The sequence below is a fragment of the Aedes aegypti genome, chromosome 2 (assembly GCF_002204515.2).
Source record: "Aedes aegypti strain LVP_AGWG chromosome 2, AaegL5.0 Primary Assembly, whole genome shotgun sequence".
Taxonomy (NCBI): Eukaryota; Metazoa; Arthropoda; class Insecta; order Diptera; family Culicidae; genus Aedes; species Aedes aegypti.
Window position 1 is genome coordinate 381,174,087 of NC_035108.1, and position 26,871 is coordinate 381,200,957.

The 26,871-nt window shown below is 37.0% G+C and overlaps 1 protein-coding gene across 1 annotated transcript in view; it reads left to right on the plus strand.

Moving 5' to 3' along the window:
* The window catches only part of LOC5566816, a 491,365-nt gene that overhangs the window by 413,953 nt on the left and 50,541 nt on the right, over positions 1-26,871 (plus strand). Inside the window, exon 5 of the mRNA XM_021846853.1 lies at positions 23,343-23,478. Coding sequence (XP_021702545.1) covers positions 23,343-23,478 — 136 coding nt within the window. The remainder of the gene's footprint in view (positions 1-23,342; positions 23,479-26,871) is intronic.

Here is a 26,871-nt window from a genome sequence, read left to right on the forward strand (position 1 = left end):
GTCGAACAAAGAGTTAAAGCTAATCAGCAACAACTTTGTTGCTATTTTGAGTTGATAATAAATTGTCGATTGAATCGAAATACGCACACAGAGACTGCAAAAATGCCCGACCGACCCGAGCGACGGAAACCTAGGTAAAACTTTGTTTGTCATTTCGCTCCGTTCAAAACTAATGAACCGAAATTATACAGTGATACCTCCATGAGTCGATGTTCCATGACTCGATATCGACTCATGGAACCATACTAGAAATAAAATTTCATGGTTACTATGATGGTCCCTAGAAACAGCTTTCCAAAGGATTGCTGTTCCATGACTCGATATTTCCATGAGTCGATGGTCCCTTCAATATCGACTCATGGAGGTTTCACTGTAATTGATAATTAAATAAATTAATTTATCAATTAATAGTAATAGAAGAAATGTGTCTGGTTGTAACTCTTTAACGTCGAATGCAGTGCAGTGGCCGTTTTGTTTGAAACTGTTCTGCAATTGAATTTGTGCGCGTTCGCTGCGAATAAGTCGAGCCAGCCTTGACCTTCGGCATGATGGTAACACACTTGGCGTGGATCGCGCACAGGTTGGTATCCTCAAACAAACCGACCAGTTAGTCCACGCTCGCTTCCTGCAGGGCAATGACGGTCTTGATCAAGAAGTGCTAAGCGATTTCACAGCCTGGCGCAGGAATGGCAACTTGCGGATCAGCAGATCTGCAACAACGTTGGCTGTGTCGCACACGATTCGCAAACGCTGCACCTGTTGTGATGTTGACCTGGGCTTGTCAGATGATTATGGTGATATCTGCGCTGCCGAGATCACTATAGTGAATTGTCGGGCACTACTGGTTTGCCTCTACATTCCCCCGGAAACCACGATGAAGCAAAAGAAGTTCTTCATGGCGCGGAACTTCTTCGAGTATCGAAAGGAGACCATGCCAATCATCGTGCCCAAGCCTTGACCTTGAGAAAGATGGCATAGACCATTGAAACGTCGGGCATAGAACAAATTTTGTCGTTTTAATTGCTCCTAAGACTGCATTGCCGAAAAAATCCTCCAGTGCGAACGAAGCATCGTAGAAACAAAGTTTTTTTTTCTGAAAATGAAAGAAAATTTTCTCAGGAATAAAAAAAATCAACTGGAAAAAGTTTTCCACAAAATTTTCCACCGTTGAGAAAATTCGTAAAGAAAAGCCGGAAAAACTATGCTCCAACTCGTGGAAAATTTCAAACAAATATTTTTGAGAAGATAATTTCATAAGCTTTTATCGCTGAAATTTTTGAAATGTACTTTTTTTTCGTTTTTGAGTTATGGCCAATTATGTAAAAAATGTGCAAATGTGCCATTTTGAGCCTTTTCATTGAAAAATCATAACTCAAGAACGAAGCATCATGGAAACAAAGTTTTTTTATGCCCTGTCGTTATTGTTCTTACTTCCGTTATCATTGTTGCTTTCTTCGTTGTCGTTGTCGGTCTCGGTTGGAGACGCTTGCGATGGAGTGTCCATAATATCACATTGCTTGTCGTTATTCCTTTTCTGTTTGATCTAGTTGGGTGATGCTTTTTGTTCAGCTTTTCGGCGTCACTAGCTGTCGACTGATTGCTTTTGTTGGGATAGCTAACATATGTACCATGACATTTCACAACAATGCACGATGTTATATTTTTATCAATTTTAATTTGAACAACTTTTACACCATTCGGTATGCCAGAGAAGTAATTCTTCCATACCACATTTTGTATGAAAATGGCCTTCCCATATACAGATAATTGGAGATGACATTGTTACACATTTTATGTGGAAGATTGTGGATTCTCACGGTAATTGTAGGACCATCGAAGTACACTGGTTTAAAGTATCTTACTTCTTGATACTCAAAAAAGTGTCGTAGGTGGTGTTGCTGTTGTAACCGGGGTGCTACACATCTTCTTCTTTCTGGCGGTACGTCCCAACTGGGACAAAGCCTGCTTCTCTGATTAGTGTTCTTATGAGCACTTCCACAGTTATTAACTGAGAGCTTTCTTTGCCGATTGACCATTTTTGCATGTGTATATCGTGTGGCAGGTACGAGGATACTCTATGCCCTGGGAATCGAGAAAATTTCCATTACGAAAACATTCTCGACCAGCGGGATTCGGTTTACCGCTACGGCTATCTGCACACTACACTAGCCAGCAACTGCGCTGGCTGAGGTTTCTATTGTGTGCTATTCCTATACCTAAAAAACAATGCGCTCTCGGGCTAGGCATTGGATATATATAGAAAGCGTTGTGTTTGGATGGGCATCTAATTCTTCCGAAAGAGGTGCCCTTGCGAAAAAGGACCACGTGATTATTGAGCTGAAATCGAATTCAGGTTAACTTCTGCGTTCATGAGTCCTCTCATGGCGTAGTGGTAACGCGCCCCAACTAGAGATCGGGGAGTCGTGAGTTCGATTCTCACTGAGAAGACGTGTAACTTTTTCGCAAATCTTCACATCAATTTGTCCATCTAATCCAATTGCAAATTAAATGTAATGTTTAGCTTTTCAGTAGTTGACTCAAGACTTGATTTTTAACCTTATTACAAAACAAATAATATGTAACTGTAGGACTACTTTTACTAGATGTCAATGTGCATTAAGGATTCCAAATAATCCTTTTTTTATCATTGAGCATGTAATTACTCCCTTACAGCACAAAACAAGTACAACACTCGGCCCTTGCCAATCCATCTTTCGGACTCCCATCCTCCACATACCGGAACATAATCACATCCCTTCAAATTGTCCGGCTTTTCTATGTTCATTTAACGAAAACCACCGGTTCCTGAGAGCTTTTCATAACTCTACTTTGTTTGGGGTCAATCCCTAAGCATGTATATACTGTACATATATGTATGCAAAACTGGTCCTTTTCGTAGTCAACCGGAGAGGGCACACAATAAGCCGGCATCAAAAGACAATGAAAATGAGTATCATAAAGCAATTATAACATCAACTCAGCTCCAATGCCTTCGGGATGCTGCCGGGCTTGTGATGGTGATGGCCGCTCGGCTTCGGTTTCGAAGCGACTCCTGCATTGGCGTAGGAAATGGGCGGCTAGAGGGACCAGCCTTCCCTTTCAGAAATTATTCAAGATGTTTAATATGAAATTTATGAAATGACAATAAATTTAGAGGAAACTATTCAATATGGATCACACTTCAATTATTGTACGGATTCCTGTGAAATCTTAACAGCTGAAAATTCCGACGAAATTACGGTGTTTTATTTAACCGAACTGTTCAGCTGTTGAGATTACGGTGAAATTCACCGTAGAAGCTCAGGGTGTATGTTTGCCAAAACGAGGAGTAATTACGGTAATATTATTTCAAATGATTATGTAGCCAGCGGGAGTTAAACCCTCGGGATATTTCTAGAAAGATTACTTTCAAGAATCCCATAAACACTTTACAAATTCTGTAGAAAAACGTGGAATACGTTAAGAATGAATTAATAGAAATTGTGAAAGATATGTTGAAAAAACACTTCGCGGCATTTCATAAAGACTGTTGAATGGAGAACGCAATTTATAACAAAGCTCCTTCATAAAAAATCATAGCTACACCATTGAATTCCAGCAACATGTACAAAACGAGCGCTCATTTAAGCTCAACCATCTTTTCTAGACGGTTGATGGAGGAGGAGCCGAGGCTATCCAGCATTGCCTCGGGAAAATCTCTGCCAACATGGGATGGTCTGAACTGGGTTGCGAGAGACAACATTAAGCGCACGAACGCAGAAAAATGTATAATAACACAAACCTCAATCTGGTTAAGGAATTTCAAATATTCCTACAAGTTCATGTATGAAGGAAGATGAAAGCTTGTGTACATATGATTTTATGTTAATGCGAAGGATCAAGGGGTCTAAAAGGGTAGAGGAAACATCAGTAGATATATGCTAACGTAACATTGACCTCTGTTCTTGAAAACTTCCACGACCTTAAAAAATAGTATGCAGACTACATCAGCGATTCCTAAGTCAAAAAGAATCAGACGATTTAATGCCCGACCACTTCTTGTGAGCATACAAATGCTCCAGAGGTGTAACGCCGCACATAGAAGTTTCTGGATCAAATCCTGGTCAAAAGAGTATAACAGAATAAAACTAAGCTTTCACATCTCAAGAATATGAAACAAGCCTTTAGAACGTCAAGATATTGATCCTGTTACTCCTATGTGCATCGTTTACCAAACAACCAAAAACGATCCAATCTTTCTTCAAATATGTCTCATCACTTGCACCCTGGCTGGTAATATCCGCCATCAGAGAATATTCCATCAGCTCACACTAGATGAACATGTGAAACAGAAAAAAAAAAACTGCTCAAACATGAAAAAAAAAGAATTCACTCATCCTTTTCCTTCGCTCAAACAAAACCACAACCAGCTTCACAAACCCATATGGCTTGTTCGACGGAACATTATTGTACATTCGAACATGTACAAATTGTAGCGCCGAGATGGGGATGTGATGGCAGCAGCAGCAGGAGCCCCAACAAGTGAGGAACAACTTTGAAACATAAATGCATTGTGGTTTTTCTGGCACTCTTCAGCTCTTCGCCTCCCCACCCTTTTACCACACAGCCAACCGTCGGTGAGGATAAATGTGAAGCCGTTTTTTGCCGAAAGTTTTAGGAAAATCTTTTCACCCCACTCGGATGCTAGACGCCGGAGGTGGAAGCAGACACGAGTAGAGTCCAAAATTAGATTAATAAGCGAGTGAGATTGAATTTTTTTTTTTGGTGAGCGAGCAGTGGATGCATCCTCCCATCTAGTGAGTTCGAAGCGGATAAAATTTAGCAAAACCAGCACCCGGCTGGGAGGCACATAAAGAAAGCAGGCATTTTTCGCATACGTAGGAGATTTATGGCAAGAGGAATTTATCGCATGGAGCATTTTGGTCGTATTTATTACTCAGAGGTCTCATTGCCATTGTCTTGAATTAGTTGAATTTGAGTTTGAAGGTAGTTGTAATCTGAATAGCAATTGGATTTGGATTGGATTTGGATTGGATTTGGATTGGATTTGGATTGGATTTGGATTGGATTTGGATTTGGATTGGATTTTGATTGGATTTGGATTGGATTGGATTGGATTTGGATTGGATTTGGATTGGATTTGGATTGGATTTGGATTGGATTTGGATTGGATTTGGATTGGATTTGGATTGGATTTGGATTGGATTGGATTGGATTGGATTGGATTTGGATTGGATTTGGATTGGATTTGGATTGGATTTGGATTGGATTTGGATTGGATTTGGATTGGATTTGGATTGGATTTGGATTGGATTTGGATTGGATTTGGATTGGATTTGGATTGGATTTTTGGATTGGATTTGGATTGGATTTGGATTGGATTTGGATTGGATTTGGATTGGATTTGGATTGGATTTGGATTGGATTTGGATTGGATTTGGATTGGATTTGGATTGGATTTGGATTGGATTTGGATTGGATTTGGATTGGATTTGGATTGGATTTGGATTGGATTTGGATTGGATTTGGATTGGATTTGGATTGGATTTGGATTGGATTTGGATTGGATTTGGATTGGATTTGGATTGGATTTGGATTGGATTTGGATTGGATTTGGATGGTTGGATTGGATTTGGATTGGATTTGGATTGGATTTGGATTGGATTTGGATTGGATTTGGATTGGATTTGGATTGGATTTGGATTGGATTTGGATTGGATTTGGATTGGATTTGGATTGGATTTGGATTGGATTTGGATTGGATTTGGATTGGATTTGGATTGGATTTGGATTGGATTTGGATTGGATTTGGATTGGATTTGGATTGGATTTGGATTGGATTTGGATTGGATTTGGATTGGATTTGGATTGGATTTGGATTGGATTTGGATTGGATTTGGATTGATTGGATTTGGATTGGATTTGGATTGGATTTGGATTGGATTTGGATTGGATTTGGATTGGATTTGGATTGGATTTGGATTGGATTTGGATTGGATTTGGATTGGATTTGGATTGGATTTGGATTGGATTTGGATTGGATTTGGATTGGATTTGGATTGGATTTGGATTGGATTTGGATTGGATTTGGATTGGATTTGGATTGGATTTGGATTGGATTTGGATTGGATTTGGATTGGATTTGGATTGGATTTGGATTGGATTTGGATTGGATTTGGATTGGATTTGGATTGGATTTGGATTGGATTTGGATTGGATTTGGATTGGATTTGGATTGGATTTGGATTGGATTTGGATTGGATTTGGATTGGATTTGGATTGGATTTGGATTGGATTTGGATTGGATTTGGATTGGATTTGGATTGGATTTGGATTGGATTTGGATTGGATTTGGATTGGATTTGATTGGATTTGGATTTGGATTGGATTTGGATTGGATTTGGATTGGATTTGGATTGGATTGGATTTGGATTGGATTTGGATTGGATTTGGATTGGATTTGGATTTGGATTTGGATTGGATTTGGATTGGATTTGGATTGGATTTGGATTGGATTTGGATTGGATTTGGATTGGATTTGGATTGGATTTGGATTGGATTTGGATTGGATTTGGATTGGATTTGGATTGGATTTGGATTGGATTTGGATTGGATTTGGATTGGATTTGGATTGGATTTGGATTGGATTTGGATTGGATTTGGATTGGATTTGATTGGATTTGGATTGGATTTGGATTGGATTTGGATTGGATTTGGATTGGATTTGGATTGGATTTGGATTGGATTTGGATTGGATTTGGATTGGATTTGGATTGGATTTGGATTGGATTTGGATTGGATTTGGATTGGATTTGGATTGGATTTGGATTGGATTTGGATTGGATTTGGATTGGATTTGGATTGGATTTGGATTGGATTTGGATTGGATTTGGATTGGATTTGGATTGGATTTGGATTGGATTTGGATTGGATTTGGATTGGATTTGGATTGGATTTGGATTGGATTGGATTTGATTGGATTTGGATTGGGATTTTGGATTGGATTTGGATTGGATTTGGATTGGATTTGGATTGGATTTGGATTGGATTTGGATTGGATTTGGATTGGATTTGGATTGGATTTGGATTGGATTTGGATTGGATTTGGATTGGATTTGGATTGGATTTGGATTGGATTTGGATTGGATTTGGATTGGATTTGGATTGGATTTGGATTGGATTTGGATTGGATTTGGATTGGATTTGGATTGGATTGGATTGGATTTGGATTGGATTTGGATTGGATTTGGATTGGATTTGGATTGGATTTGGATTGGATTTGGATTGGATTTGGATTGGATTTGGATTGGATTTGGATTGGATTTGGATTGGATTTGGATTGGATTTGGATTGGATTTGGATTGGATTTGGATTGGATTGGATTGGATTTGGATTGGATTTGGATTGGATTTGGATTGGATTTGGATTGGATTTGGATTGGATTTGGATTGGATTTGGATTGGATTTGGATTGGATTTGGATTGGATTTGGATTGGATTTGGATTGGATTTGGATTGGATTTGGATTGGATTTGGATTGGATTTGGATTGGATTTGGATTGGATTTGGATTGGATTTGGATTGGATTTGGATTGGATTTGGATTGGATTTGGATTGGATTTGGATTGGATTTGGATTTGGATTTGGATTGGATTTGGATTGGATTGGATTTGGATTGGATTTGGATTGGATTTGGATTGGATTTGGATTGGATTTGGATTGGATTTGGATTGGATTTGGATTGGATTTGGATTTGGATTGGATTTGGATTGGATTTGGATTGGATTTGGATTGGATTTGGATTGGATTTGGATTGGATTTGGATTGGATTTGGATTGGATTTGGATTGGATTTGGATTGGATTTGGATTGGATTTGGATTGGATTGGATTGATTGGATTGGATTGGATTGGATTGGATTTGGATTGGATTTGGATTGGATTTGGATTGGATTTGGATTGGATTTGGATTGGATTTGGATTGGATTTGGATTGGATTTGGATTGGATTTGGATTGGATTTGGATTGGATTTGGATTGGATTTGGATTGGATTTGGATTGGATTTGAAATGTCGAAAAACGCTTGAGCACTAAAGGAAAACAAAACGCTGAAAAGAAAAAAGGTTAAAATTAATGCTCTTCAACATAAATTCTCCCTTCTACAAAAAGTAATTTCAACCTACAGCCTTTGGTTTTGCCTCTTCGATAACCTTTTGTCCTTACGAAGTTTTGTCTTTCGATCTATGTTCATATAGGATACTCAAAAAACATGATTTATAACAGATATTTGTCGACCTTTTGTCAATTTAACTTCTGTTTGTCGATCTTTTTCCATAAAACCCACCCTACTGATTTTTCCCCCGTACGACTGTTCATCCGGTTTATCCATCCTCACCATTCATAATTTCGTTGGTAAAATCCACTTCACGCCACGTCAAGCCACACCGCGGTTCACCACAGCAGCCACCAAAGCCACCGGAAAAGTTTCCCAATTATGTAGCACGCTACTCGACGACGAAATCCACTGCCAAACAATTAATAAGACTAGTTTAAGTAATTTCGTGAAATAGTTCTCTGCTATTGAAGTTTCCACTGAAGCACAGCATCCAACGAGAGAGGACAACAACGTCCTAAACCAGCAAAACTATGTTCCTTTCCTTCAGTAGCAATAGCAACAAGAGCTCGATGTGGCTTAAATTTGATTTTGTGACGCCACTTCACGAATGAAGCTGCAATTTGTGGAAAATACACAGTAAGACAGCAGAAAAGTTGTTCTCAAAATGAAAGACCTCTTCGCACTTTGGGCCAGAATTTGGAATTTTGTAACGAAAATTAAAACATCTCTTTCTTTAATGTATTTTTTTGTATGGTAACGAGAGCACGCTGTTTAATTTCTCAAAAGCTAATAACAGGGCTGTTGTTAATCCAACCTATTGTTTTCTGGTGAGTTGCACTCTTCGTTGCAATGATGATGTAGCACTACACGATAAGTGCTGATCTGCAACAACCAGACAACTCACCAATCCATCCCGAGCTGGATCGTGCTGAGTTGTGAAGGAGAGCAAAAGAAAGAAAGCGCACAAAAGTCTGTTTTGACGGCTCCGCAGAAAGCGCGAGAGAATTGAGCGAGACTGTTACTCGATTTAAAATGACTTGTTATTATTATAATTATTCTGCTTTTGTTTTAGAAGCAGCTTCATTTATTTTGCAACATGTTGCTGTGTCTAATAGTAGACAACAAAACTAATTTAATTGAAATGATTTGAAATACTAATCAGTATAAAGAGCGAACACGAAATTATTGCGACACATTCAACAGGGCATAACTTTTCTACCATTGGGTAAAAATCAACCAAATTTTGCACACTTTCTTATTGATGTGTATTGTTTACATGCTGTCAAACTCGAAGTCGTGTATTTCGATTCCAACGCGAGTCGAGAGAACAAATTCTTTCCAAACACCTGGAATTTCCTGACCTGTCGCATCGGCAGTTGGGAGTTGGAGTTTTTCACCGGCAAGAGCAAGTTCGATATGGACGACAAATTTAAGAAGAATAAAATGTCGAAGATCGCCTCCAAATATCTCATTTGGCAGGCCATCTGCTCTTGCGGACTGAGGAGTGAGCCTTTCGTGACAAAGGGCACAGTAAATGCCAAGATCTACAAATCTGAGTGCCTTGAGAAGTGCCTTTTGCCATTCTTGCCGCAGCACGACGAAGCTCCGCTATTTTGGCCAGATTTGGCATCATGTCACTATTCTAAAAGTGTCCTGTAGGGGTATGAGGCCAATTCTGTCCATTTTGTTCCAAAGGACATGACATGACATGACAAACTGTCCGGAGCTGTGCCCGGTGTAGCAGTGCTGGGCAATAATGAAGCGGGAACTTCGGAAGAGCAAGAAGACATGTTAAGAAAATGAAAAAAAAAACTGAGATGACACTGTAAAGACTTTGATGGAGGGCATCAACCGAAAATGCCTTCAATTTTACACTTAAGGCTTCATCGATTAAATTTTCTTTTGATTTTTGAAGTAAATATATGTATAAAACTACCCCAAAATTTTGGTTTGATTCTTATAATAATTATAATAAAATTGGCATGACATTTTTGGTGTCGCAATAATTTCGTGTTCGCTTTTTATATACATTGTGGAGAAGGCTCATTCTATTTAAAATTGTTATCCCATTATGGGGAGAAATTAAAATTGTTAATGTTTCAAACATACATATTTTTATAATTATTTTTTTTTTAAATTTTAATTGGGAGTTTTTGATACAATATAATTCAAGTATTTATCATCAAATAAAAAATAAATATGCTTGATGAGAATAAGATTTTATTCTATGAAATGTTATTTAATAAGGATTTACAAATTTCACCTGAATAAAGATGCAACAGCGATGTAACGAAATGCCTCTACAGTGAAATCCAATGCTACACAAGAAATTGATTTGAATCATATTATTGTTATACATATTATTAGAATACAACCTTAACTATCCTTGAGGAAATTGCTTTAGAATCCTTTGGGAAATTGCCCTGGAATTATTCTTAAATCCCTTGAATTTCACCTTTTGGGATTGTTATAGAAATCTCGGGATTATTGCTAATATCTTTTTACGTTCTTCTGGAAACCCCAGTATTCTTGAAGATATCACTCTGAGACAATTTAAAGAACCCTTCTGGTATTACTTTTAGGATTCTTCTAGATTTCTCTCTGTGATTCTTTTGAACATATTTTTGGGATTTTTCTATCTCAGAATCCAGATAATTTAGAACTATGGGGTCTCCAGTTAAGTTGTTCTGGAGGTGGAGCGCTATCTGATGGTCCCTCATTTATTTCGGAATTTTACCGCTAGGTGGCACTAGTGGGCATGGAGCTTTTACTTTTGCTGTGCAGATATTTCAGGATCCTGACCATTAAAAAGGATGGCATCTTCGACAAAGTTGTTCAGTGAATTAAGGACTATCATTGTTCGAGCTAGTTGGTTCAAAATGTTTCCACCAGCCGGTGTAGTGAGCATGAAACTTTTGTTTTGCGGATACTTCAGGATCCTGACCTTTTAGAAAGATGGCATCTTCGACAAAGTTGATACGTAGCTCAAGGACCAACATTATTTAAGCTAATCTCGAACTTCAAGGATTAAACAATGAAAGCATTTGAGCTACTGGTCAACTTTGCCGGAGATGCCATCTTTTTAAGTGGTCAAGATCATAAGATCTGCAAAACAATTGTTTCATGCTCACTAGCGTCACCTGTTGGGAAAATTAAGAATCAACTAACTCGATCAATTATAGCCCTTGAACAACTGAACAACTTTGCCATATACACCATCTTTCTTAGTAGTCAGACTTCTGGGATATTCGAAAACCAAGCGTATTGTACAAACTACAACGTGCGACTACTCGCTTTACAAAAATTCGCGCGACAACCGCAAGGTTAAAATCCTGGAAATTAAATTCTTAAAAAAAAAACGGAAACATCACGAAAGTTTCTAACCAAAATCCTGATGCAATTTTACCGGATATGTTTAAAAGATGGCCCAGCTGAAGCAGCAGCGGATCTGGAGGCGTATCGTCGGTACCTATCGAGCGAACGTACTAAACGACTTCAACAATTGCGGGAGAATTCGCACAAATTCTTCTCTCCCTATCCAGGACCGTCAAATTTTCGCAAGTAAGGACGCCCACTTCTACGGAAGAACACAGTATAATTTTATCAAACGACGTGCCTATAAACACTTCTTTGCAATGTAGACAGAGTGTGACTGAAATCTTGATATACTGTCAAAATTTCAATCGCATGAAAAGCCCAGCAAAAATGAAGGAAATTTATAAAAACATTTTAAGCTCATCCTTTTCGGTTATTCTGGCAACTGAAACAAGCTGGGATGAAAGCGTAAAAAGCGAAGAAGTCTTTGGAAGCGGCTTCAACGTATTCAGAGGCGACCGGAATTTTTCAGAGTCCGGAAGAAAATCAGGCGGGGGAGTACTCGTTGCTCTTTCAACTGATTTTAATTCTGAAGTAATCAACACACAACATTTTAAAGAATTCGAACATGTCTGGGTAAAGTCACACATAGCAGGTGAAACACACTTGTTTGCCTCAGTGTATTTTCCACCTGACCATGCGCATAAAGGCACGTATGAAAATTTCTTACAATGTGCCGAACAAATTTTATCACAACTCCCCCCAGAGGTTAAAGTTCACATCTATGGTGATTTTAACCAACGCAATGCTGATTTCATTCGGGACTCTGAAAATGAAAGTATTTTACTCCCAGTCGTTGGGGACAATGAAACATTGCAGTTTATTTTCGATAAAACCACAAATTTAGGACTAAATCAAATTAATCATGTTAAAAACAGACAAAACTGTTATTTGGATTTCTTATTGACAAACATTAACGAAGATTTCTGTGTAACTGAGTCATTGAATCCATTATGGAAAAATGAAGCGTTTCACACAGCAATCGAATATTCCCTATTCATCCATAAGAATGCAAGACCCAACGACTATGAATACGAGGAAGCCTTTGAATACAAATCAGCAGACTATGAAAAAATTAAATGTAGATTAAATAGTGTTAATTGGCAAGAAATAATCAGAAATGAAAAACTTCAAACTAAAAAAAATTGGAATCGAGCCAAGACTGCTGAAATGGCTTGAATCGTATTTAACTGACCGCCAACAAATAATAAAATTCAAAGGAAACAAATCAAAACCAATTCAAGTCACTTCGGGTGTCCCTCAAGGCTCTCATTTGGGACCTCTTCTTTTTATTATCTATGTAAACGACATTTCCTTCATTTTCAATAAACTCAAAGTGTTAATTTATGCCGATGACATGAAGCTCTACCTGGAAATAAGAAATGAAGAAGACATCAATGTATTCCGCAATGAAATAGAAAAACTCTACATATGGTGCAAAAAAAGCCTATTAGAACTGAATGTAAAAAAATGCAACCTAATATCATTTAGCAGAAAAAGAACGACACCACGAATTTCAATTTCATTAGGAAATCATAATGTAGAAAAATGTGAAAGAGTAAGGGACTTAGGAGTAATCTTAGACTCTAAGCTTTCTTTCGTAGACCACTACAATACACAGGGCTAATAACATGCTAGGGTTCATAAAACGCTTCTGCTACAACTTTCATGACCCATACACAATTAAAACTCTATATATTGCATATGTAAGATCAATCATGGAATACTGCAGCATTGTATGGTCTCCTTTCTCAATCACACACGAGGAAAGATTAGAATCTGTACAGAAACAATTTCTACTATATGCTCTTCGTAAATTAGGTTGGACATCATTTCCACTTCCACCCTACAAAGCACGCTGCATGCTTATTGACATACAAACTTTGAAAGAGCGACGTGAAATCACAAGAGTTTCATTTGTAAATGATATCGTTTCGCAACGTATTGATTCTACAGAAATCTTATCAAAATTAAATTTCTACGCTCCTTCTAGGCAACTACGAAATCGTAACTTATTCTTGACAAATCATCATCGAACAAATTATGCCAAAAACGGGCCTCTAAATCAAATGATGGCCATTTACAATCAACATTGCGAAACTATTGACTTTACCATGTCTCGGCAAAATCTAAAAACATACTTCAAATCCATAAGAAATCGCAACGCATAAAATAAAACAAAATGAAATTAACATTACTTACACTACACTTTCTTTTTCAATATTTTTTATAAATTTTAGTATTAAGAAATGAAACAAAAATATGTATATGTAAAATGTACTAGTCTACGTCGGTTGACGAAATAAATAAATAAATAAATAGATTCTTCCAAAGATACCAATGCTCTAATAGAAATTCTTCTGGAATTCCTCCAAACTCCGAGATTCTTCCGAAAAAATTTCTAAGATTATTCCGGTAATACTCCAGGGATTCTAACGAGAATGGGTTCTAACGAAAATCATCTGGGACGTTTTCGTAATTTTTTTGGCATACTTTCGGATATCTTTCGAGGATACTTTCGATAATCCTTTTTTGAATCTTCTAAAATGCCTGTGTATTTTTTCGTCAGTATCCATATAATACCTACCTTCGAATTCTTCCGCGTATCTTTGGATGAATCTTTCGCAAAATGTCATGGTATTCTTTCGAAAAAATTTCTGTAGATCCTCTGAATTCTTCCTACTAGATTTTTCTCTAAGATTCTTTCATAAGTTTTTCCGGAATCACTTCTAGGAGGCTTCTAGGCATTCCTCTTGGATTTTTCAAGAAATCTTCGTGTGGTTATTTTATAGAGTATCTCCCTAGGATTCTTTCGAAAATCCATCTGGAATACTCCCGGATTTCTTCCGGAAATCTTGCTGGAAGATTTCATAATAACTTTAAAGATTCTTCCCAATTTTTTTTTCTGTAATTATTCCTGCTTATCCGGAATTACCATATCATCCAGATATCATTCAAGGATGCTCACGGCATTTTTCTTGGGATTCTAACGTGAATCGTTCTGGTGTCTTTCTGAAAATACCATTGAGATTTCTCACTGGATAATTTTAGGACTTTTCCAATATCTTTCTGGAGTTTTTCTGACGATCCTTTGGGAACTTTTTTGGGATTGTAGAAGGATTTCCGGGAGAATCCTAGGATAATTTGCGAAAAAATCACAGAAGGAATGAATTTTTGGGGGAATTCTGTAAAAATAACTTAAGGATTTCTGTAAAATCTTTCCATGAGGATTCATGGAAGAATTACAAATGGATTTTTGGATGTATTTCATTGTAATATCTAAACATCCGGAATTCTTGAAACTTTCACTGAATAATTCCAGAGCGGTGATCGGAACAAGTCCAGTAAGGTTTATGAAAGAATTTCAAGAAATTTTGAAGATTTTCGGGAACTATTTTAGAGTAACTTTTTAAAAGAGTATTAGAAAGACCCAGTGGTATTTTTTAAGAGTCCAAGAGGGCTGTCCGGATTTCCATTCGAATTCAAAAGTGATTTTCCAAATATTCCACCAAGAATTTTAGAAAATTTTCACAGAAACTATCTCATGAACAAAATTAAGAACATTTCCCGAAGAATCATGGACAGATTATATAAGAATATCGGAATTCCCAACGGATATTTGAAATTTTCTCAGAAAGATTCTCAACTTTAGAGTTGAGGAAGGATTTCTAGAAAAGGGCCAGGAGCTCCAAAAAATTCCAAGGAGTTTTTAGAAGAATTTCTGAGAAAATTCTTTATAAATATTAGATAGATTTCCATAGAAAAAAAAATTGTCAAATAAATCTTTGAGATATCTAGAAGGATTTCAACAGGATTTCCGGAAGCATTCCATAGGAATTCCCGAAAGAAGCACAAGAATTTGAACAGAATAATTTGTGAGAGAATAGATTTTATACTATAGTGTCAGACGGATTTCCAGGTGAATCTCTGAAGAATCGAAATAATCCTGAAAGAATCTAAGAAGGATATCAAAAAAATAAAAGTCCCAGATACCTACACGAAAGAATTACTGATGGATTTGTAGAAAATTTCAGCGTGTTTAACAAAACCATTTTCATTTTAGACAGAGGCGGAAGATTTCTGGGAAAATGGTTAAAAAGCATTCAGAAGAATCTCTGATTTTTTAAAAGAATTCCAACCCTCTAGAAAGCAATCATAGAAATATTTTTGGCAGAATAACAGGGATATTAACGAAAAAACTCGGAAGGATTTCCATAAAACCCAGGAGGAATTTTCAGGATAATCCAAAAGTAAGTCCCAGGAATATTTTCGGATAAATCACAGAGCGATCAGAGAGACAATCATTCATTTGATCATTCAGAAGGATTTCCGCAAGGATCCAAGAAGAATTTTCGAGAGATTTTTTTTAAGAATCCCAGGAAGGATTTTCTAAAAAAATCCCACGAAATTCTTGGAGGATTCTCTGGAAGATTTTCTGCAACATTATAAAGAAATTGCAGGAGTCATCCCAGAAGCATTTCCGGAATAATCCGAAAAGGATTTTTGGACGAAACAGCTCGAGATAGGTTTATGAAACAACTACAGAGGGATTTGATGATATATTTCAGAAGGATTTTGTATAAAAGGTTCCATGAGAATTACCGGAAGAACTTCAGAGAAATTTTTGAGATAATGTCCCAGAGATACAGATAAACTTACGAAAGAATTGATGAGAGATTCCAGGAAGAATCTCAGTGAGATTTTCCGAAGAATACCAGGAGGATTTTCAGAAGACTTCCAGAGAGCTGTGGAATTTGTTAAAGAATCGTATAGTGATTTTATAATTTTAGACGAACTTCCGAAAGAATCCCAGAATAAATGAAAGAAGACTTGTGAAACTTGAGTTACGTGGTGACTTTGTTTTTCTTAGTGTTCAATCACAATGGTTATTTTTTCCGTGCACGAGCTCGGGATATGAATCTGGCCATAGTGCAACAACCAACCTACATTCGATGAATCCTATGCAACAAAAATTGTCGCCATTTTGGTGAATATAACAACACAGCTATACATATAGCAGTTATTACTGAAACTTATTCGAAACCTGGATCCAAACTCAAAAGAGATCCAAATGTTTTTGTTTGTTCCAATGATCGCCTGGATGAAGCATGTGATGGAAATGCTCATCATTCATAGGCGTATAAAACATCAACTTTTTTCGTCATATGAAGCCAAAGTTTTTGAAACTGTAGGCGTATCTGTTGAAATACTGCTTGGTAAATACACTTTCATTGTTCCCTATTTGCCTTTTCAATGCATTGGGAAGCAAGTTAATTAGCTTCAAACTGACTTGCGGAAATTTGTCATTGTTGACTTTAATGCCAAACATAGCTCATGGAATAATTCGCAAAGCAATTCGAAAGGCTGTTTTTTTTTGACGAGTGCTGTACAGAATATTTCTCAATTCAATATCCTGTAAGCTCTGCTTGTTTTTCCTCTTCTAGAAACCCTTCTACGATTGATTTGATCTTAACCGACTCTAGTCACCTTTGTAGCCAACTGGTTACTCACGCTGATTTTGATTCTGATCATGTCCCTGTTACATTTCAAATATCCCATGAAGCAATTCCAAATTTTATCAGCTCTACAATCAATTATTTTCGAACCGACTGGAATACATTTGAATCATATATCGATAATAATCTTGATGTTATTATTTCTTCACAAACAAAACTTAATATTGACAATGCTACATTGTTGAAGCAATACCCCTTGCAATACTGAAATTTGAAGTAAAATTCGAATTCATAATTATAGACAATGATCTTATACTCTTGATCCGTCTTAAAAACGTGAGGAGAAGGCATATTATCCTTCTATGAAAATGATATGGGAGGATCTGCCAAAAGGGGAAAAAATTCCCTAAAATTGGAACTTTTCTGACCGATAAAACATCTGCATGAAAACAGCATCGGAAGGATCAGAGTTTATGGAATCCTTGACTTATTTTTTTACTAGGTTATAAATGCATCTAGTTCGGTCTTTCGGAACGCCGACTATTTCAGTTTGTATGATAATTTTTGTTCTTTATTAAGTGCTTACAATTTGCCATGAAATTAAGATTTCTGGCCCATAGTGCACCCAAACAAAACACAACAGGACAGGACAAGGACAGACCATTCCGGTGAAAGTGCTTGAGAGAAGCTCGAGAAGCCGAACAGGAAGGCGTGCCAAAGTAATTCATGTGCTGCTCATTTCCACTTGACAGCATCGTCTTCGTCGTCGTTGGCTTTTGGGTGGGTAAGAACAAAATTGCTCTCGGTTGAAAATTGAAAACAGCTAATAATCGAACGTCGTCGAGTCCGAGCTTTTGGGGAATGGGGCAAGAGATTTCTCTTTGTGCCGTGCAAGTGGCCCTGGCAGAAATGATGATCAAAGTTTATGCTGTTTATGCCTTGCAAGGATGATGTCAGCAAGCGTTCGACGATGATTATGACGATGATGATGATGATGAGCACTGCGATTGCGATGAAATGACGACGATTGAGTGGGTGCGTGGGTGGAAAACGCCTTCCATTTTCTGGCGGAACAAGTTAAATGAAGCTGTTCGTGCCTCAATTAGGAATCAAATCGAGAACGATTTGGAGCAGGAAATTGTTTGTCAAATTGTGACTGCTCCAGGTCGATTGAGATTTGCACGCTTTTTCGGTTCATCGCGATGAATAAGCGAAAATATTTTCATTTGGTTCAGAAGAAATGATTTGCATATTTTACATAACTGAGTTTTGGTAATACACTTTTTCATGTAACTTCATCCAAAAAAAGCAAAATAAATAATCGCGTTTAATATTATTTTAATGGTAAAACTTCAAACATTATTGTTCTACCAAGATTTTACCATTCTACCAAGTTCTGTGTATAACGTGTTTACATTCAGCTCCAATATCATTTTTTGAAGCTGATACAGTCAATTCTCCATAACTGACCATCGAGTTAGGGAGGTATTTTATAATCTTCAAAAAAATCGTGCAGTAAATTTTCAAGAAGTTGTTTCAGATATTTTCTGGTGATTTTTTCCAGGAATTGCTATTGTTCTTCTACTGATTATTTAAGTGATTCCTCAAAAACGTTCAAGAATTCCTCGGAAACTCTTATGAAAATTCTTCCAGGAATCCTGCTAGTAATTCCAACAGATTTTTTTTTCTGGTATCTCCTTTAAGAATTATACCGGGCATTTCTTTGGGAATTCCTCGGCAATTCCCAACAGAAAATTCTACAGGATTTTTTTCCATAAAACCCTCCAAATATTACCAAAATTCATCCAGAATGTTCTCATGGAATTGCGAGAAAAAATTCGTCTGGAGAACTCACAATGACTCAAGGAATATTTCAGGGAGAAATTCCCTGAAATATTCCTTGAGTCATTGTGAGTTCTCCAGACGAATTTTTTCTTGCAATTCCATGAGAACATTCTGGATGAATTTTGGTAATATTTGGAGGTTTTTCATCATCAATCAAGGGATCAAGGATTCTTTAGGAAATTTTACCAAGAATAGGCCGGAGTCTGACCGTATGGGTACTGATAAATATGATTTACAGATGTTTATTGTTCGTAACTTATGATCCGTTACAAATTTAGTTGAACGAATTTCCTTTGCAATATCTTTTTAAATTTCCTTCGGAATTTCTTTTGGAATTTCCTTCAAATATTCCTTCCGAATTTCCTTTGGAATTTCCTTAGGATATTACTTTGGGATTTTCATCGGACTTTCCTTCGGAATTCCCTACGGAATTTCCTTATAAATTTTATTCATAAATTCCTTAGGAATTACCTTAACAAATTCGTACGGAATTTCCTTACAAATTTCCTTCTGAATTTGCTTTGATTTTTTTTATTTACTTTGAAATTTCCTTTGGAATATACATCGGAATTTGCTTTAGATTCTTCTTTGGATTTTCTTTTCTTTCATTCGAAATTTCTTTCTGAATTTGTTTCGGAATTTCCTTAGAATTCGCTTCGGAATTTCCTTTGGATTTGCCTAATATTTCTTAGATTGAAATTTACTAAGGATTTAATTTAAAAATTTCCTACAAAATTTGCTTTGAAATTTCTTTCACAATTTGCTATAGAATTTCATTTGGCTTTCATTCGGAATTTCCTTCAGGAAGTTACTCCAGGAAGTTCCTCCAGGAAGTTCATCCAGGAAGTTCCTCCAGGAAGTTCTTCCAGGAAATTCCACCAGGAAGTTCCTCCAGGAAGTTCCTCCAGGAAGTTCCTCCAGGATGTTCCTCCAGGAAGTTCCTCCAAGAAGTTTCTCCAGGAAGTTCCTCCAGGAAGTTCCTTCAGGAAGTTCCTTCAGGAAGTTCTTCCAGGAAGTTGCTCCAGGAAGTTCCTTCTGAAAGTTCTTCCAGGAAGTTCCTCAAAGAAGTTCCTCCAGGAAGTTCCTTCATGAAGTTCCTCCAGGAAGTTCCTCCAGGAAGTTCCTCCAGGAAGTTCCTCCAGGAAGTTCCTCCAGGAAGTTCCTCCAGGAAGTTCCTCCAGGAAGTTCCTCCAGGAAGTTCCTCCAGGAAGTTCCTCCAAACGAATTTTCCGAAGAAACTTCTCAATGGATCTCTCTGAAGCAACTTCCGGAAATTCCAGTAGAAATTTGAAAGGAAATTCTGAAGGAAATAACAAAGGAAATTTAAAAAAAAACCCTGAAGAAGGTTAAGACAAGAAGAATACAATAACAAAGGAAATCTAAATGAAAATTCCAAGGAAGATTCTGAAGAAATTCAAAAAAGGAAATTCCGAAAGAACTAGAAAAATTCTAAAGGAAGTACAAAAACAAGTTTCTAAGGAAATTTAAAGAAAACTCCGAAGGAAACTCCGAGAGAAATTGCGGAGAAACTTTCAAATGTAATTCCAAATGAAATTCCAAAGGTGATTCCAAAGGAATTCAGAAAAAAACTCCAAAAGAAAAATCGAAAGAATTCCAAAAGAAATTTCAAACAAAATTGCCAATAAAAATCCGATGGAAGCTTACTTCAAGTATTTTCCGAAAGAACTTCCTGAAATAATTTCCCAAAGAAACTTCCCAATGGAAATAACAAAGGAAATTCCAAAGAAAATTATGAAGATAGTTTCAAAGGAAATTCTGAAATGAATTACAAAGGAAATTCCGAAGGAACAAGAAACATTCTAAAAGAAGTTCCAAAGGAAATTAAAATAAACTACGAAAGAATTTCTCAAGGAAACTCCTAAGGAAGTTCCAAATGAAATTGTGAAGAAACTTTTTATTGTAATTCCAAATGAAATTCCGAAGTAAACTCCAAGCTCCAAAATAATGGCCAATGAAAATTCCGAAGGTGGCTCCAAAGGAAATTCAGAAAAAAAAAACTCCAAAGGAAATTCCGAAAAGAATTCCATAGGGAATTCAAAAATAAATTTCAAAGGAAATTGCGAATAAAATTCCGAAGGAAGCTTACCTAAAGAATTTCCCGAGAGAACTTCACGAAGAAACTTCCTGAAGCAACCTTCGAAATTTTGGAAGAAACTCCAAAAAATTCTAAAAAATTTCTCCGGGGGGATTCAGAAGAAAGCTCCATAGGAAATTCCAAAGGAAATCTCTAAGGAATTTCCAAAGGAAATTTCAAAGGAAATTCCTAATAAAGTTTCGAAGGAAGATTATCGAAAGAATTTCCCTAAGAAACTTCCCGAATGAACTTCCTCAATCATGAAAAAAATCATGAAATTTGAGCCGTCGCAGTTTCAGAAAATTTCTCCTTTGGATACCTTCAAGAACCGGTGCTTGGTTATCCGAATCGGTCGGAATCAGTGAGAAGTAATATCATTTGACCTTCTGACAGCTTTTCGCTTATAGAAAGTTCACAATGAATAATTATCTTACTGCTAATATTGAAAACTCTATGTGAATCATCACTTCCGGAACGCATATACCCCGTTTTAATTTAGAATAACTCTTAGACCAAGTAGACAATCCAATTTCTGAAACATAATAAATCTTGAGGAATTTGCGGTTTGTTTGAGATCAAAAGATACAAAATCAGTCCATAACTGACAAAGTTGTGTTTGCATTTAAAGCTAAATTTTAAGGAGAAGTCTAACGTTGGAGGTTTGAGTGTTAAACAGTACCATCTAAATCAGTGTTTCCCAAACTTTTTTGACTTTCGCCCCCTTGAGACCAATATTTTTTGGAATCGCCCCCCTGATATCAAATGTAGACATTCAGCATTTTTTTTTTCAAATGGGCTTATCTGCATTAATCGATTTCTCTTCAACTTTGCTTTTTTGTGTTATTGCAGAAAACTGAATCTCTTTTCGTAGCATATTTTTATGCTGTAGGATGAAGAATCACTATATCTTGCTTCATTAACAAGAAATATTACAGATTTATCTAATTTAATGAAGTTATTAATGAAAGAGAGGATCGATGAAGGGAAATCGCTCATATCAGTTAGTCCCTATTGAAGTAACAGTGTCGGTTTATATTAAACGTTAAACTTATGTTGAAGTATGGATAAATATCTGAACATAAGTATACCGAAAATTGATCAAATTTAAAGGGTGTGGCAGTCAATCTTAATGCTTCAATAAAGATACACCAAAAAGTGTGTCTTCAACTTGTATATCCATAAAAGAGTCATGCATCATCTATCATATGCATCAATTGTTTTTGTAACAATGAATGTATTATCCTGGCTAATGTGCGAACATCAAAAAAGTTTCAGCTCACGTTCTGATTTTTTTTCTTCTTTTTTAATGTTTCTTAAGTTGTTGAAACAAGTATACGAAGTTGTGGGTACATTTTCGACTGTTCTGGAAATAGTCTAATATAGATTTTAAATTTAAAAAATATCAGTAAATCCAGACTTTAGTTATGGGGAGTTCTGTTTGATCTTTCGACCTTGACGCTTGCTCCTACGGGGGCACTGCACTGAATGTAACGTTCAATTTTTTTTTTTTTTTTTTTGAAGCTTTGATCTAATTTTATGTCGTTCTGGCTTATTTTTAATTGGGTGATTTTATTAGGTAATTTTATCATTGAAATCCGATGTTTGTCCACCAAAGTCGAATAAATTTATTTATAAAATAATTTGTACTATCAATACTGATTAGTATGCGTGTTAACAAAATATTAAAATGAGTAATTTAACAAATGCGTGAGAAATAATAGTAACTTAAAGTGTCTTATTCTAAAGACCTCTATCTAATTTCAAACATCACCATAAGTTCTTACATATTTTTTGCTTTCAAAATGCATTCAATATTATATTTTGGCAGACACCATTCAGATCTCAATGACAATCGTTAAATTTGTCTATCATAATTAAAAAACGAGCGTATTTAGAGGAAAAGAACCGATGAAATAGTTAAGTGATAAATAAATTCTTCCTCGGATGTATATGCTATCATTAAAATATGTTTGTCTCTTTCAATGTTTGAATCTATTCTTGTTTTTCATTTGATCCCACTTTCGCCCCCTTCCTAGCGTTTTCGCCCCCCAAATTCAGTTTTACAAATTTTCGCCCCCCTGGACGTGAAAATCGCCCCCAGGGGGGCGAATTCGCCCACTTTGGGAATCACTGATCTAAATGGTTTGTTTTCGATCACTACAGGTACGGTTTGTGATTTAAAATGTGAGAAAAGTCAAATTATGTTGGTTTTGAATGACACAGTTTTTAAAATACTGTTATGTAAAACATGAAACGACCTTCATGTCAAATAAAAACGATCTATATATCTTACCTCAAGTATTTTGAAGCAACGTAACGGAATGCTCACAAAGTTACTGAAGTGCCACGGAAAGGTGTAATATTTCATTTGTTTTTTCCAGAACCTCCATAAAACCCTATAATTTAACTCCGTTCACTAACCAGATCCTTTTTCATTCTTCTTTTTCTCACCGAACAGCGCGTATCCTCCAACGAGAGCCAGGTGATGCTGAACTCGCTGAACAATTTGTCATCGGGCAGGTACAGCTGTGAGGTGTCAGCGGAAGCTCCATCCTTTCACACGATGATCGTCACGGGCGATTTGGAGGTTTGCGGTAAGTGCAAAAACCACATATATGTACACATGTTTTTTTGCTGTGCTTTGAACCCCGGCCCAGAAGGGTCAGCAACCAGTTCTCGCTCGGATGTAGGTGTGATTTTGATTACGGTGCATCCGGACCGTGATGACCTTTCCCGCGTGTTTGTGCCAAAATGACACACACACATACTTGCACCAGCTGACCAGTCCAACGAGAGTGCAAACGACAATTATGTTAAATTTTAACCGAATAATTAACCCCGGAAAATGGTTTCATTATTTATCAATTTTGCATACCCTGAAACTGCATCGTTGGACTGGCGTTGCAGAAATGGCGTAGGACGGGAATCCAGCGCCAGTTTGCAAGTGCGGTTTTATCATCTGCGGTCACACGGCGTCAACTATATCCGAGAGGGAAAGTGTGAATCACAGCGACCCACATCACAACTCGCACCTCTCTGGTTGGAACATATAAAAAGCATTAAGGTGAAGATGAATCGAAGCCAAACTTCAAATTTTCAAGAGCACAAATCTGGAGAACTGAACACCCATTTGAGCTGAAAACTTAATCGATTGGTCACCACCAGCTAGTGACCAATCGATTAGGTTTTCAGCTTAAACGGATGTTTGGTTCTCTAGATTTGTGCTCTTGAAAATTTGAGGTTTGGCTTCGATTCATCTTCACCTTAAAGGGACAGTAATTGCGATGTGGTTGTGTACAGAGTTGTAAGAGCTTTAACGAAAAAACAGCACATTGGCATTAGAAATATTCATTTGACTTGAACGTGGTTTAAAATGTATCTGTATCCCAGATCCTGGCTATCAATCGGTGCAGACAAGTGGCCAACCTGTCCGGGCCCATCTTTAGTAAGCTCCGCTCCAATACAATCCTTTCCAGCTGCTTAGTTGTTCTTGAGCTGTTTGATAGCATCCTTAACTTAACTTATTGTAGGAGTTGACACGTCTCCCCCATCTGCCGTACTGATGAAGCCATTCCTCCTGCTGTCTTGGTCTTCCTCCTCTGCACCGTTTAGGTGTTCATCGCAGTGCTGCTTCAATCTTTCAATCACCTCACGTTCGTCCTAAAGCTACTTTGAATATTTCCTGCAGCAACTTCTAGAGGAATTCCTGCATAAGAAAATACTTGGAGATGTTCTTTGTTAAATCTCAAATGGAATCCTTCAAAATTTCTTTAGTGATTCCTGTAATAACCCTTTGATAATCTTAGCAGTTTCTTCAATTTCTCAAAAAGATCAAAGATTTGTTCAAAGTTGTCTTGAAAGGTCTCTCAAGTGACTATAAGTCACCTGAAGAGATCAAAAATGGAATAAACGATTTACTTGGATTTTCCCCAGTCCAAGTAATCATTATGAAAAAGAGAACCCAATCTGGCATTGTTCGGAAAGGGCTTTCTCAAGAATATTATTTAGTTCACTTTAACAAAAAAGAACTAAATAATATAAAAGCTTTAGAAAAAGCAAAACTTATGTTCGATGTCCGTGTGACATAGGAACATTTCCAGAAACCTGGAGGAAATTACCAGAACCCCACTCAGTGCCGTCGGTGCCAAAAGTGGGGTCATGGTACAAAAAATTGTCGCATGGATGCTAAATGCATGATTTGCGGAGGTTCTTCTCACGCTAAGGACGTCTGTCCTGTGAAAGAAGATACCAGAAAGGTTGAATGTGCCAATTGCAAGGGCCCTCATAAAGCTAACTTTTGGGAATGCCCTTCACGCAAAAGGGTCATTGAAGCTCGTGCCAGGCAGATGAAAGATAATATCCGTTACGATAACGGTCGTTTCCGCAATTTGCCTGGTAGAGTATCAAACAATGCTCATTTTTCAGTTAACGATCGCTTGATCATGAATCATACCCATCAGGAAAATCATAATCATGCTCATTCACAAACTAATTTTAATCCGTCGGGTAGCCGTTCGAATCTTTCAATTTCGAATGTATCTACCCACGGTAAATCCTTTGCCGATATCGTAGCAGGAAATTTGAACACCTCCCTTGTTCGATCCATGGGTACCCATTCTACTTGTTTCAAACCAAATGGAAAAAACCCTACCGCCACAGGTAACTCCGCTTCTTCGTCTACCGGAAATTCTAATGGGAAATCACATGACATGTCTGACTCTGATTTTAATTTTCTAACTGAACAATTGAATCTAATGATTGATGCAATGTTCAAAGCCACCACTATGACTGAAGCAGTCCAAGTAGGTGTAAAATTTACAAAGCAAATTGTTATTGGATTACGTTTTTCTAATGGATCCAAATAATAATTTAAATATTTTAAATTGGAATGCTCGTTCTCTGAATGGTAAAGAGGACGAGCTGTTTAATTTTCTTACGGTTAATAACGTGCATATAGCAGTTATTACCGAAAAGTATTTAAAACCTGGATCTAAACTCAAAAGAGATCCTAACTTTTTTGGTTATCGTAATGATCGACTTGATGGGGCATGTGAGGGAGTTGCAATCATCATTCATGGGCGTATAAAACATCAACTGTTTTCGTCATTTGAAACTCAAGTTTTTGAAACTTTAGGTGTTTCTGTTGAAACACAGCTTGGTAAATATACTTTCATAGCTGTCTATTTGCCTTTTCAATGCTCTGGACAGCAAGTTAATTTGCTCCAAACTGACTTACGAAAATTGACTCGCAATAAGTCAAATTTTTTTGTCATTGGTGACTTTAATGCCAAACATCGGTCATGGAATAATTCTCAAAGTAATTCCAACGGCAGAATTTTATTTGATGAGTGCACTTCAGGATATTTCTCAATTCAATACCCTGATAGCCCTACATGTTTTTCCTCTTCTTGAAATCCATCTACGATTGACTTGGTCTTAACCGACTCTAGTCACCTTTGTAGCCAACTGGTTACTCATGCTGATTTTGATTCTGATCATGTCCCTGTTACATTTCAAATATCCCAAGGAGCGATTCTAAATCCTATCAGCTCCACTTTCAATTATTTACGAGCCGACTGGAATATATATGAAACGTATGTTGACTCTAATCTTGATGTTAACATTTCTTTAGAAACTAAACTTGATATTGACAATGCTCTTGAAACTTTAACAAATTCCATTGTTGAAGCCAGAAGCATTGCAATTCCAAAATGTGAAGTAAAATTTGAGTCCGTGATTATAGACTATGATCTTAAACTCTTGATCCGTCTTAAAAACGTGAGGAGAAGGCAATTTCAACGCACTCGCGATCCTGCTATGAAAATTATATGGCAGGATTTGCAGAAAGAAATCAAAAAGCGTTTTGCTCAATTAAGAAACAAAAATTTTGAAAATAAAATTTCTCAATTGGACCCTGGCTCTAAGCCCTTTTGGAAATTATCTAAAATCTTGAAAAAACCTCAGTCAGACGGGGTTGGTGGTCTGAT